General features: G+C 41.5%; 1 protein-coding gene and 1 pseudogene across 2 annotated transcripts in view; both read left to right on the top strand.

The window, feature by feature from the left end:
- LOC136399323 (zinc finger protein 91-like) overlaps window positions 1-15,436 on the top strand; it is a 195,745-nt pseudogene that overhangs the window by 11,348 nt on the left and 168,961 nt on the right.
- The window catches only part of LOC136399337 (zinc finger protein 420-like), a 75,359-nt gene that overhangs the window by 11,381 nt on the left and 48,542 nt on the right, over window positions 1-15,436 (top strand). Inside the window, exon 4 of one of the 2 annotated variants that reach the window (XM_066374413.1) lies at window positions 1,575-4,900. The exons of the other annotated variant lie outside the window; for it this stretch is intronic. Coding sequence (XP_066230510.1) covers window positions 1,575-3,527 — 1,953 coding nt within the window. The 3' untranslated portion in view covers window positions 3,528-4,900. Of the gene's footprint in view, window positions 1-1,574; window positions 4,901-15,436 lie in introns of those variants that run through there. 2 annotated transcript variants of the gene reach the window in all.

The following is a 15,436-nucleotide window of genomic DNA, read 5'->3' as shown; positions in this document are numbered from 1 at the left end:
AATGTACACTTAATGAAATCCTTGGAATTTCAGGAAGAGTATAGTGAGAAGAAAGGAAGTTAATATGGAAAGAACTACCTTGGGGCGCTTATTGCTCTTTTAGAGACAAAGGAGTATAGAGAGATCCTGAGACAGAGAGACAGGGTCAGACAAATATTGACCTGTTCCTGTGTGTGCCCTGACCAGGGATTGAACCGGAAACCTTTGAATATTGCAGAGATGCTCTAACCAACTGAGGTATCAGAGCAGTGCATTACAATTATTTTTAATTAAACTTTTTTCCTAAAGAGGTAAAAAATATTACATTATTATCCTTTTTTAATTCAGTTAACATTGCATATCAATGTGTTTGTAGAAACAAAGATCGAAAACTAGTTTTTATTATTGTTAATTCTTGGAAGGGAAATCAGAAAAACCTAGGAATTTGTATGTAATCTTTGGTGTGAATAATCATCTGATTTGTTTAAAATGTATGGTGGGATTACACTTTCAGTCATTTTTTTTTTTCCTGTATTTTTCTGAAGCCGGAAACGGGGAGAGACAGTCAGACAGACTCCTGCATGCGCCCGACCGGGATCCACCCGGCACGCCCACCAGGGGGCGACGCTCTGCCCACCAGGGGGCGACGCTCTGCCCACCAGGGGGTGACGCTCTGCCCACCAGGGGGTGATGCTCTGCCCCTTCGGGGCGTCGCTCTGCCCCTCTGGGGCGTCGCTCTGTTGTGACCAGAGCCACTCTAGCGCCTGGGGCAGAGGCCGAGGAGCCATCCCCAGTGCCTGGGCCATCTTTGCTCCAGTAGAGCCTCGGCTGCGGGAGGGGAAGAGAGAGACAGAGAGGAAGGAGAGGGGGAGGGGTGGAGAAGCAGATGGGTGCTTCTCCTGTGTGCCCTGGCTGAGAATTGAACCCGGGACTTCTGCACGCCAGGCCGACGCTCTACCACTGAGCCAACAGACCAGGGCCTTTCAGTCATTTTTAACGTTTAAGATTTATAATGCACATTAAAAATTCAAATTGTGATCAGTTTGGCAAGGCCTTTAACAAGGAATACTTTAAAAAAGTTTTTTTTACAGAGACAGAGAGAGAGAGTCAGAGTGAAGGATAGACAGGGACAGACAGGAACGGAGAGACATCAATCATTAGTTTTTCGTTGCACGTTGCAACACCTTAGTTGTTCATTGATTGCTTTCTCATATGTGCCTTGACTGTGGGTCTTCAGCAGACTGAGTAACCCCTTGCTCGAGCCAGCAACCTTAGGTCCAAGCTGGTGAGCTTTTGCTCAAACCAGATGAGCCTGCACTCAAGCTGGTGACCTCGAGGTCTCGAACCTGGGTCCTCTGCATCCCAGTCCGACGCTCTATCCACTGTGCCACCACCCGGTCAGGCAAGGAATACTTTTTCAGCAAGAAATAACATTCTTTTTCATCTCAATGTCTAGCTTTCATAAACTTGGCAGTATATTTTATACAACCATCATGGTTTAATAGTTCTCTTAGAGTAGTTACTTGGGAAATGTGTACAAGTTAAATAAAATTATAGCCTTCATTAATGGCCTTTCTCTCTTCGATGATTACCAGAGTACACATAACGGAGACAGAAGTGATCAATACAATGAACACTGGAAGGACTTTAACCAAGAATCAATTCCTAATCAAAATGAGAAAACTCCATTTCCAGAGAACCAGTATACACATGGTAAAGTGTTTGACCAAATGTCACATTTCAGTATCCACCAGGTCATTCATATTGTGGAGAAGAGAAATGAACAAAGTAAATGTGTCAGATCTTTTAAACAATCTTCAAATCATACTAAAGCTGAGAATGCTCATACTGAGGAAGAAGTTTACAATTATAATTCATGTAAGAGAGCCTTTAGTGAAATTTTCAATTTCAGTAAACGTAAGAAAGCCCATAGTGGAGAAAAATTTTATAAATATGAAAAATTTGGTAAAGCATTTGATTGGCATTCATGTCTTGCTTTACATGAGAGAAGTATTCACACCAAAGTGAGACCTTACAATTGCAGAGAATGTGGTAAAGCCTTCAGCTATTCCTCAATTCATACTAACCATCAGAAAATTAATACTGGAGAGACGTCTCATCAATGTTTAGAATGTGGCAAAACTTTTATCCAGAACTTAAACTTTACTGTACATCAAAGAATTCACAGGGGAGAAAAACTATACAATCGCAAACAATGTGGCAAAGCCTTTAACAATTCCTCAACTCTTACTAAACATAAAAAAACTCACACAGAAGAGAAACCATACAAATGTAGAGAATGCAGCAAAACCTTTAGCCATTCCTCAAGTCTTACTAAACATCAAAGAAGCCACACAGGAGATAAATCATACAAATGCAGGGAATGTGGCAAAGCCTTTAGCAGTTCCGCAACCCTTACTGCACATCAGAACATTCATATCAGTGGCAGGCCTCATAAGTGTTTAGAATGTGGCAGAACCTTCTTGCGGAACTCAGAGCTTACTATACATCAACGAGTTCACACAGGAGAGAAACCATACAAATGTAGACAATGTGGCAAAGCCTTTAGCCATTCCTCAACTCTCATTAACCATCAGAGAATTCATACTGGGCAGAGGTCTTATAAGTGTTTAGAATGTGGCAAAACCTTTATGTGGGTCTCACAGTTTACTATACATCAAAGAATTCACACAGGAGAAAAACCATTCAAATGCAGACAATGTGGAAAAGCCTTTAACTATTCCTCAGCTCTTACTAAACATCAAAGAACTCACACAGGAGAAAAACCATACAAATGTAGAGAATGTGGCAAGACCTTTAGGCAATCCTCAACTCTTACTATACATCAAAGAAGTCACACAGGAGAGAAACCATACAAATGTACAGAATGTGGCAAAGCCTTTAGCCATTCGTCAACTCTTACCTACCATCAGAGAATTCATACTGGAGAGAGGTCTCATAAATGTTTAGAATGTGGCAAAACCTTTATCCAGAACTTACACCTTACTGTACATCAGAGAATTCACACGGGAGAGAAACCATACAAATGCAGACAATGTGGCAAAGCCTTTAAGCATTCTTCAACTCTTACAATACATGAAAGAACTCACACAGGAGAGAAACCATACAAATGTAGAGAATGTGGCAAAGCCTTTAGGCAATCTTCAAATCTTAATATACATCAAAGAAGTCACACAGGAGAGAAACCATACAAATGTACAGAATGTGACAAAGCCTTTAGCCATTCCTCAACTCTTACCTACCATCAGAGAATTCACACTGGAGAGAGGTCTCATAAATGTTTAGAATGTGGAAAAACCTTTATCCGGAAATTACACCTTACTGTACATCAAAGAATTCACACGGGAGAGAAACCATACAAATGCAAACAATGTGGCAAAGCTTTTAGGACTTCATCAGATCTTAATAAACATCTGAGAGTTCATACTGGAGAGAGGTCTCATAAATGCTTAGAATGTGGAAAAACCTTTATGTGGAACTCAAAGCTTATTATACATCAGAGAATTCACAAGGGAGATAAACCATAAAAATGTAAAGAATGTGCTAAAGCCTTTAGCTTTTTCTCAAACCTTACTGAAAACCAGAGAATTTATACAGGAGAGAAGCCATACAAGTGTGAAGCATGTGGCAAAGACTACCTGGCATTCCGGTCTTACTTCACATGAGGTAGTTCCTACCGGAGCGAGACCTTACAAATGGCAGAGTATTTGCCAAAGTCTTTTGTCATTCTAGGACCTTTACTGAACTTCAGAGAATTCATACTGGAGTGAGGTCTTAAAATGTTTAGAAATTTTCAAAACGTTTATGTAGAGTTCACAGCTTATTATATCAGAGAATTCACATGGGAGAGAAATGATACAAATGTAAAAGAATGTGGCAAAGCCTTTCTATTGTTATCAAATCTTAGCATAAGAGAGTTCATAATGGACAGAAACTTTACATTTGTAGGGGTACCAGAGAGGCACCTTACAAATGTAAAGTATGCAGCAAAGCCTTTTACCTGTGCTGAAAACTTGCTGAACATTGCAGAATTCATGATGGAGAGGTAAAATGTCAGTAATTTGGCAAAACATTATCCTTTGTTCAAGCCTCCTTGAACATCAGAAAAACAAGCCTTAAAATGCAATTTATGTTCCAGAGTCTTTGTACTTATTCATATCTTACTCAACATCTGATAATACCAGATAGAAGGAGAACAGACATAAAAAATATGGACAAGCTTTACTCAGTATGCTAACCTTTCTCGACACCCCTGTGAGCAACAATTTCTCATATCTTAGGGCTTTCACCGTGTATTGCCCTTAGAAAAGTTCCTGCGTAACTTAACGAAACCTTACTTTTTTGCTTTATTTTTAACAATCTAAAGTTATCTCGAGAACCATGAAAATTCTGCAGATCCTATTAAAGGCGTATGCTCTGGGTCCTGCGTCTCTCTTCCTGCATTCTGCCAAGGCCTCCATGAGTAGACTCAGGCAGGCTGTGCCGTTCCTCCAGGGCTTACGAGTTGTCCATGTGTCTGTTTTTATCTTCTTTGTTGTCTCTTGTGTAACTGTTGCCTACCCTCCAATATTACAGTGTTCTGCTTCACACTCTAGTAATTGAAAAAGATCTACTTTGGTATAATTAGTAAGTCCTTTTAACTGTTGAGCCTATATGTATTATTACACATATCTTTCTTTTTTGAGTCCATGTAAACAAATTTCCATGGTTTAATACACAAAATTGCAGTATGTACATTAGTAACCTGAAGATGTAATGTAGGAACAAGGCAACTGAGAAATAAAGAAATCATGCATCAACATAGGTAATTTAACATAGCTGATCAGTAAGTAGCCAAGTAGAATTCTCACAAATTTCTAATGTGAATGATTTTCTGTAAATTGCATTTCTGTACATGTAACCTTTTCCAAAACTTGTGACTCTTGGTTATAGAAACTCACTCTGCAGTTATCACTTTTAATACAAAACCTACTACAGTTTCCCATGTATAAGGTACTTCCATGTATAAGATGTACCCTAATATTTGAGCCCAAATTTTGAGAAAATGTATTACATAACAAGTTATTGAACTCATTTTATTCATAAAATTCATACAACTCCTCATCATTGTCAAAACTTCCATCCATTAGCTTGTCCTCATCTGTGTCTGATGACGAATCAGTCTTCAATAATGAGCGCAAAAACAAGGCAAAAAAGCAGAAAATGCAAGTAAAATAGTCTATAATTACTGTATAAAACCGTTTTTAGACCCCAAAATTTTTGTAAAAGGGTGCATCTTATATGTAGGGAAATATTGTACTATAGTTTTTTCTTGTTTCATTGGTCATGGAATGTTGCTTATGTGTCCTGTTCAGAGATTTTAAGAACGGCTTCTTTTGAATATAGTAGCATAAAGATATCAACTGGAAAGTGCATGTAATTTCAGAGATCACATGAAGTTTCATCTTGTTTAGTATATTTCATTTTACCATTTGAGAATAACAGCATTATATCAACATTTTAAAGTTATTCTCAGCCCTGGCCAGTTGGCTTAGTGGTAGAGCATCAGGCTGGCATTTGGATGTCCCACGTTCAGTTCCCAGTGTGGGCACATAGGAGAAGTGCCCATCTGCTTCTCTGCCGCTCCCTCCTACTCTCTCTCCTCCTCCTGCAGCCATGGTTACATTGGTTTAAGCAAGCTGGCCCTGGGGGCTGAGGATGGCTCTGTGGCCTCTGTGTCAGGAACTAAAAGTAGCTTGGATGCTGAGCAATGGAACAATGCCTCAGGCACAGCATCATCCCACAGGGGTCTTGTCTGGTAGATCCAGGTTTGGGCACATGTATGAGTCTATCTCTGCCTCCCCTTCTCTCAATTAAAAAAAAAATAGGGGGACTTAGGTTAGCTGAGTTTGCTTTTTTGTGCCTTTTGCCAAATGGAAAGCTTTGCATAATAAACTGCTTTGCTTGAATGTGGTGCTTTGGTCCTTTTCTCACGAGGGTGACAACTAAGAAGGGAGAAGGTCTTTTGGACTTGAGCCTTCTCCACTGATAAAGTGACCACCCTCCTGTCCTTCCTCACAGGAGAGTCAGAAAAAATAAGCTCCTACAGGGAGACCACACTATGACAATGTTCTTTCCTGTCTTCACCTGTCTGTCCTCCCTCAGATGTCCACACATTCCCACAGCAATGAGAACGGGCACTGCTCTCCTGAACGCCCAACCCAACACAACACCCTGTCACCTCCCCTGACCGTCCCTGCTCCCCACTCTCACTAATGCATCCCAGGTGCTCTCTCCTCTCTGGAGCATGTCTGTGCCCCCCACTCACCTTCGCCTGTCTCACTCCTAAGATTCCAGGGCTCCTCTTTTGCTTCTGAAACTTGTTCCCTGAATCTACTTACACTTCTGTGACTTTAAAATAAACTTTCTCCTCTAAAAAACAAAACCCCAAATGAATTCAGGAAGTTTCCTGCTAATTCCTGGGATCCCCTTAAAATCAACTGGAGCCGGCCTGACCTGTGGTGGCGCAGTGGATAAAGCGTCAACCTGGAAATGCTGAGGTCGCCGGTTCAAAACCCTGGGCTTGCCTGGTCAAGGCACATATGGGAGTTGATGCTTCCAGCTCCTACCCCCTTCTCTCTCTCTGTCTCTCTCTCCCTCTCTGTCTCTCTCTCTCCCTCTCTCCCTCTTCTCTAAAAATGAATAAATAAAATAAAAAAAAATCAACTGGAGCAGCTCATTAAAAAAACAATGATGCTCCACCCAGACCAGGTCTTCATCTCTGTTGGGGAAGGCTCAAGTGATGTCCTTCCTTAAGACTCAAGTGATCTAATCAAAAACAGGCTGGCTTTAATAAGCAAGCAGATCCTTTGTGGATTAGAGCTGCACTCTTAAGTTGTGGTTCTGCAGGTCTGCAGTGGGGCCCAGGATACGGCATCTTTATTGGGCTTGGGACTAGAACTTCTCTAAGGACCTGCCCCCTGGGCACAATTCCTTTTTCTTCTCCAGGAAATTTCAGGAATTATTTTAAAAACAAAAAATGAATTCAGAAAACATGAAAAAAAGGTTAGCTATGAAAATATGTATATGTGTACACCATGTTCATCACAGCATTATTCACAGTGGCCAAGATATGGAAGCAACCAAAGTGTCCCTCAATACAGGATTGGATAAAGAAGATGTACATATTTACAATGGATACTACTCAGCCATAAGAAATGGTGACAGTATCATTTTTGACAACATGTATGGACCTTGATAACATTATACTTAGTGAAATAAGAAAATCAGAAAAAGCTAAGAACTGTATGATTCCATACATAGTTGGGACACAAAATTGAAACTCATGGACCTCTATAAGAGCACTGTGGTTACCAGGGGAAGGGGAATGAGTGAGGAAAGGGATAGGGAGGAAGGGGGAGGGTATAAAGAGGGACAAATATAAGATGATGAAGGATGATTTGACTTTGGGTGATGGGTATACAACATAATTGACTGTCCAAATGATGTGGAGATTTTGCCCAAAACCTATGTACTCTTGACCAGTGTCACCCTGTTAAATTTAATTTTCTAAAAAAAAAAGTGGAGACTGCAGATCCAATAAAGTACAATTTTGTTTCTGTTAAATTGGAAATCAAAGCATCTTCATCTCCTAGAAGAAAAAAAAAAAGGAAAAGAAGTGAATAAAATTAAACAATGAATAGGCTCTGTAAGAACAAACTTTCAAGTTCTTCAGTGTTTTCAGAGGGTGGACAAAAGGGACTTGAGGAGAACAGCTCCTTGGTGGCTCACAGTCACTAATTCAACAAATCCCGGTAAAGGACAGAAAAAGCCGCTGAACATTAGACAAACACATAACACAAGGTTCTACCTGTTAAGACCACAGACATTCTTACCAACTGCACACTGAAAAGCCTAAGATTGCTTATTAAATACCAATGGATGTTTCAAATATGATAGACACTAGAAAGGATACAGGGCTCAGAATGTAAACTTGACACAATACATTTAAAGACAAACGATATGGAATTTATTATTATTATTATTATTATTTGCAACAGAGAGAGAAAGGAAGTGAAAGAAAGGTACAGACAGTAAGGGAGAGAGATGAGAAGCATCAATTCTTTGTTGTGGCCCCTTAGTTGTTCACTGCTTGCTTTCCCATATGTGCCTTGATGTGGGGGAGGAGAGGAACCCTTCAGTCAAGCCAGTGACCCCTTCCTCAACCGAGCGACCTTTGGCCTCAGACCAGTGACCATGGGACATGTCTATGACTCCATGCTTCAGCTGGTGAGCCCATGCTCAAGCTGGTGACCCGACCTTGGTGTTTCAAACGTGGGTCCTCTGGGTCCCAGGCTATCACTGTATTATTCCTTGTGCTATAAGCTTCTCAGGTGGAATATTTTTTAATGTAATGATTTCTATGGTCAAAGTTTTAAAAAGTTGAGTCTGCCTCATATTGGGCAAAGAATATTGGCCCTTACCAGTTGGCTCAGTGGTAAAGCATCAAACTGGCATATGGAAGTCTTGGGTTTGATTTCCAGGAAGGGCACAAAGGGGAAGCTACCATCTGCTTCTCCACCCTTCCCCCTTCTCTCTCTCTCTTCCCCTCCTCCTGCAGCCATGGCTCAAACATTTGAGCAAGTCGGCCTGGAGCACTGAGGATGGCTCCCTGGCCTCCCTCAGGTGCTAAGATAGCTCGGTTACCAAGCACTGGACCAGCAGCATCAAATGGGCAGAGTATCGCCCCAGTGAGCTTGCCCAGTGGATCCCTTCCTTCTTCTCACTTAATAAAAAATAAAAAGAATATTAAGCACTGGTTATGAGATATCATCAATTCTAATTTCAGAAGTTAATGACTATTTTTACAGGAAAGCAGATTTTCAACAAACTAAGGTTTATCCCAATAAGATTTTAAGAAAATAAATGTGAGATGTAGAATAAAAATTTAAATCTATGGGGGGGGGGGTGGAGATACAATTCTTTGAATATTCCTTGAAAAAGCATCACGTTTAGTTATTTCTTGTCCCTGATCCCCTCCCTCTTGCCATCCCAGGAGATGAGAAGCGACCTATGACTGTCAGACAACTCTCACCCCTCGGTAAACAAGGGCTGCACCTGGAAGCAAATGATCTTAAAATTCACAAGTCCTATAAACGGAAAATTTGTAATTCTCTTTCGAATCTTTTTAAGTAAAACAATTCAGCAACCGTTAAATAGAGTATAAAGCCACAAGCTCATGTATCACAACTTAATCATGCACATCCATCGGCTAGCCATTCAGCAGGTCCGGTTTCCCCTTCTTCCCGCTTCGATGTACGTTATTTCCGTTTATGGATCTGTTCCTGTCTCTTCCTGGGGCTCTGCACTGTAGTCGTTGCGTGTTTCTCCTCTTTTATCTATTCCTGTCCCAGCACCCGTTCCTAGAAACTCTTGAAACCTATTTGTTCTGATATTCGTGGATGTATGTCAGCATCTTCCTCTCTCACCCCAGGCTGTGACCTCGTGGTTTCCCCAGATGGTCTTTGCTGTCTCCTCCCACTCCCGCCGCAGGCTGCCTCTCAGAGCTGTTTCTCCCTCGGCTCCCTAATCGCTAAACCCCCTTTCTGTCCCTACTCGCTCCCCCAGCTCTTCTCCTCTGAGCCACTCCCTTCTGAAGTGCCCCGTCCTGCGCCCCCCACTTCTGCTCCCCAGTCTCCTCCCTGCGCCCTTCTCTCCGGGCCCCTCCCTCTCCTCGGGGTTTCTCCCCTTTCTTCCCCTCGCGCTCCTCTCCCCGGTTACTGTCACTCTCCCCGTCGCGGTCCCGTCTCCCCGCACCCCCACGTGGCCGTCTCTTCATGGCCCCTCACTGCCCTCTCCTCCCCTCCCGTGTCTCTCTCCGTCCCGACCCCTCCCAGCCCCGCTCTGCGTGTCCCCGGGGCCCCTTCGCTGTCGCCGCTCCCACACAGCCCTCCCCGCGCGGGGCCGGGGGCTCTTCTGGGGACCCCGCGTTCTCGCCCCGAATCCCCACCCCATGGAGAGTGTGCTCTTCCTGGACCCGGGCCTCTTATTAAGTGGGGGGGAGGGTCCCAAGAGGGGGCTGCCCCCACGGGACCGAGCCAGGAAACCCGCGGCAGGAGGGTCCCACACCCCACGGCGGGAGGACACAGGCGGGGCGGCCTCAGAGTTTCCCCGGAAACCGACGCGGAGCCCCCACCCGGCAGCGAAGCGGCAGGCTCGGGGCCTCTCACCGGGACTCCGCACTCACGGCTGGATGCTCGGGAGCGAGGCTCTGGGCGTCTGCAGCGATCCCCAGGCTCCCTGCTTGTAAGAATGGGGACAGGAAGACTATCTCCAGATACCACCAGATCTTCACTACATCCGCTTCCAAAAAAGCTGAGCATGCACATTGCTTCTAAAGCCCAGAGGGTGGGGCCGCGCGCTAAGAACCTTCCAGGAGTGGGGTGGGTGGGTGGTGTTTTAATACTGACCAATCAGAAGTAAAGGCAACGAAAATAAAGGAATGTTTCAAAACAGGGCGTTTCCAGGCATCCCCTCCACCAGATAATTTTTTGTTGTTCATTGAATTTGACTAAGGTAATGTTCAGTAAGGCTTAAATATTATTATTCATAAAATTTGTATGATTTTTTTCCCAAAGTTAATATAATGAGTCCTTGACTAAGCAGTTAAGTTGGTTAGAACCTCATCTGATACACCTGTTGTATCTGTACCTCAATTCCGTGGGATTACATAGAGACACCAAGTCCAGATGAATTTTGAAGTTTTATTAAAGGAGGAGATTTATTAAATATGCCGGCCACATATGGCTGACACAGGGCAGCAGATCCAAATTGTGTGCGAGCCCCAAAAATATTTCAGGGGCTGTTTATATACCCTGATCACACAGGTGGGGGAGAGCATGACATCATGGCACAAGCTGACAACATTTGAGGATACACAAAAACATTAAGACTTTCAAGGTAACACAATCAAAATGTTTACAAATCTTTTAGGGTTCCTTTGCCTAGAGCAGTGGTCCCCAACCTTTTTTGGGCCACGGACCGGTCTAATGGCAGAAAATATTTTCACTGACCGGCCTTTAGGGTGGGATGGATAAATGTATCATGTGACCGAGACAAGCGTCAAGAGTGAATCCTTAGATGGATGTAACAGAGGGAATCTGGTCATTTTTGAAAAATAAAACATTGTTCAGACTTAAATATAAATAAGACAGAAATAATGTAAGTTATTTATTCTTTCTCTGTGGACCAGTACCAAATGGCCCACGGACCTGTACCGGTCCACAGCCCGGGGGTTGGGGACCACTGGCCTAGAGGTATGTTACTCTCAGGATTCCAAGAAGGGGGAGGAATTATAATCAATTTCAGCAGGTATGTAAATTCTGTCTCCTATTAAAAAAGAAGAAATTTCTCAGTTAACCTTAATTTTAGATTTAAAACTAAAGGACCCATTGTTCTTGCAAGCCAGAAACTTTTACATTCTTCTCCCTCCCCTCCGCAAAGGAGGGACAGGACAGAAAAGCCTTACCTTTCCTCCTAGAATATCAATATTAATTTTGCAGATTTTTGGTACCTTACAACAATCCCCACTGGTTCTACTTCCTAAGTCATATCCTTGACAATTTACTGAAGAGCATGAGGCTGTTTTGTAGAAATATTAACTTATAACATGTAACAGATATTTAACAGACAGCATTAATAGCAATACAGTTCACTAAAGAAATAAATATTACTGGTTGATTTTTCTGTAAACTGCACAAATCTTTTGCAACTTACATAAAATTAACTGTTTTTTTTTAACAATTTACTTTAAGTCAGAACTCTTAATTTTAAAACCTTTAACTTCCTGGACATATTTTCTTTGAATATATGTTCCCTGATTTATTGATGTCACCGCAATAACATTAATAAAAATTTATTTATAAAAAATAAAAATAATAAAACCTTTAACTTTTAGTGACAATTAAGTTGGCTTTTGTTTTACCCTAGTTTTCCTTTGTCCCAAAGTCTGATTAAAAAGGGAGTCCTTAGTAAGTTTCTTCATACATTCGCCGTATGTAGACCAACCAGCTTCCTGTTTGTGGTTGAGTAGGGGACTCCATTTTCTATCTTGGCAATAGTGTGAGTCAGTCCTTGGGTGATGTACTGAATCTCCTGGCAATGCTGGAAGCGCCTGTCATCAGTCTTTTGAACAGTCTGTTGTGTAACCTATAAAGTACTGCAAGTACTTAAGGAAGGGGTAGTTACATTTCCCTTGTGATTTGATTTATGCATCTTATTTGTCCTGAACCTTTTGTGGCCTATGGGCACAATGTAACTTCAAATTAGCTTCTAATTCATATTGGGTCCCTTTCCTACTAGCTTTGAGACTTTGTACATAAATGCAGGCCTAACACTAGAATGGGCAAGCTAAATTTGGAAAGAATTCTATATAGCAATTTCCTAACAATTGTCAATTATTTTATTAAAGTCTATTTCTAAATGTTTACTTGAGAAAGTTCCTTTTCTCTTGGTTTTTTAAAAATAATTTCCTTACTTTGCTTAGTATTTACTTGGATACAAATTAAATACTCAGATATTATGCCTTCTGTAATAGATTCTAAGTTTGGCTTCTCTAATTATCCCTTTTCCTGTTGGTAAAATCTTTTTCTAATTGGTTTTGAATAAACCTTTGGCAATAAGAGCTCCCAAACCCCACTGGTTTTGGGTGGCATTTACTTATGTGAATTACTATGTTCTGATTTTGAGGCAGACTAGAAAAAAATATAAATAAACAATAAGATTTAAATAGCTAATTTTAACAAATACTACAACAAATGTCTTAATACAATAAAGTGAGGAAAGCCTATTAGATTATTAAACAAAAACAAAGTTCTAAGCAATATAACAGGATTTAAAATAAAATTCTTACAGTCTCAACCTAGATGAAATGGACAAATTCCTTGAAACATATAATCTTCCAAAAATCAATCTGGAAAAATCAGAAAACGTAAACAGACCAATTACAACAAATGAGATCGAAACAGTTATCAAAAAACTCCCAAAAAAGAAAAGTCCTGGCCCTGGCCAGTTGGCTCAGTGGTAGAGCGTCAGCCTGGCAGACAGGAGTCCCAGGTTTGATTCCTGGCCAGGGCACACAGGAGAAGCACCCATCTGCTTCTCCACCCCTCCCCGTCTCCTTCCTCTCTGTCTTTCTCTTCCCCTCCCACAGCCAAGGCTCCATTTGAGCAAAGTTTGCCCGGGCACTGAGGACGGCTCTATGGCCTCTGCCTCAGGCACTAGAATGGCTCTGGATGCAACAGAGCAATGGCCCAGATGGGCAGAGCATTACCCCCTGGTGGGCATGTCGGGTGGATCCCAGTCGGGCGCATGCGGGAGTCTGTCTGACTGCCTCCCTGTTTCCAAGTCCAGAAAAATAAAAAATAAAAAATAAAAAGAAAGAAAAGTCCTGGGCCTGATGGCTTCACAAGTGAATTCTACCAAATATTCAAAGAACTAACTCCTATCCTTCTCAAGCTATTTCAAAAAATTCAAGAGGAAGGAAGACTTCCAAGCTCCTTTTATGAGGTGAGCATAATTCTGATTCCAAAACCAGGCAAAGACAACACAAAGAAAGAAAATTATACGCCAATATCCCTGATGAATTTAGATGCAAAAACCCTCAACAAAATATTAGCAAACCGGATCCAGCAATATATGAAAAAAATCATACACCATGATCAAGTGGGATTTATTCTTAGGAGGCAAGGCTGGTACAATATTTGCAAATCAATCGATGTGATTCATAACATAAATAAAAGGAAGGAGAAAAACCACATGATAATTTCAATAGATGCAGAAAAAGCATTTGATAGAATCCAGCACCCATTCATGATCAAAACTCTCAGCAAAGTGGGAATGCACACAACATACCTCAACATGATAAAGGCCATCTATGACAAACCCACAGCCAACATCATACTCAATGGGCAAAAATTAAAAGCAATCCCCTTAAGATCAGGAAAAAGGCAGGGGTGCCCCCTTTCACCACTCTTTTTTTTTTTTTTATTCTTATATTCTTTTTATTTTTAAGATTTTATTTATTGATTTTTTTTTTGTATTTTTCTGAAACTAGAAACGGAGAGAGACAGTCAGATTCCCACATGCGCCCGACTGGGATCCACCCGGCACGCCCACCAGGGGGCGACGCTCTGCCCACCAGGGGGCGATGCTCTGCCACGACCAGAGCCACTCTAGCGCCTGGGTCAGAGGCCAAGGAGCCATCCCCAGCGCCCGGGCCATCTTGGCTCCAATGGAGCCTCGGCTGCAGGAGGGAAAGAGAGAGACAGAGAGGAAGGAGAGGGGGAGGGGTGGAGAAGCAGATGGGTGCTTCTCCTGTGTGCCCTGGCCGAGAATCGAACCCGGGACTTCTGCACGCCAGGCCGACGCTCTACCACTGAGCCAACCGGCCAGGACTCCCTTTCACCACTCTTATTCAACATAGTTCTGGAAGTCCTAGCCACAGCAATCAAACAAGAAAAAGAAATAAAAGGCACCCAAATTGGAAAAGAAGTAAAACTATCATTATTGGCAGATGATATGATATTGTATATAGAAAACCCTAAAGTCGCAAGAAAAAAACTACTAGACCTGATAAATGAATTCAGCAAGGTGGCAGGATATAAAATTAATACTCAGAAATCAGAGGCATTTTTATACACTAACAATAAACTGTCAGAAAGAGAAATTAAGGAATCAACCCCCTATACCATGGCAACCAAAATAATAAAGTACCTAGGAATAAATTTAACCAGGGAGATTAAAGACTTATACTCAGAAAATTATAAAACATTGATAAAAGAAATCAGGGAAGATACAAACAAGTGGAAGCATATACCGTGCTCATGGTTAAGAAGAATAAACATCATTAAAATATCTATATTACCCAAAGCAATTTATAAATTCAATGCAATACCGATTAAAATACCAATGACTTACTTCAAAGATATAGAACACATATTCCAAAAATTTATATGGAACCAAAAGAGAACAAGAATAGCCTCAGCAATCTTGAAAAGGATGAATAAAGTGGGAGGTATCACACTTCTGGATATCAAGTTATACTATAAAGCCATTGTACTCAAAACAGCCTGGTACTGGCATAAGAACAGGCATATAGATCAATGAAACAGAACTGAGAACCCAGAAATAAACCCACACTTTTATGGACAACTGATATTTGACAAAGGAGGTAAGAACATACATTGGAGTAAAGACAGCCTCTTCAACAAATGGTGTTGGGAAAATTGGACAGCTACCTGCAAAAAAATGAAACTAGACCACCAACTTACATCATTCACAAAAATAAACTCAAAATGGATAAAAGACTTAAATGTAAACCATAAAACCATAAGCATCTTAGAAGAAAACATAGGCAGTAAGCTCTCTGATATCTCTCTCAGCAATATATTTGCCAATT

The sequence above is a fragment of the Saccopteryx leptura genome, chromosome 3, assembly GCF_036850995.1.
Source record: "Saccopteryx leptura isolate mSacLep1 chromosome 3, mSacLep1_pri_phased_curated, whole genome shotgun sequence".
Classification (NCBI taxonomy): domain Eukaryota; kingdom Metazoa; phylum Chordata; class Mammalia; order Chiroptera; family Emballonuridae; genus Saccopteryx; species Saccopteryx leptura.
This window is presented reverse-complemented; position numbering and strand designations above follow the sequence as displayed.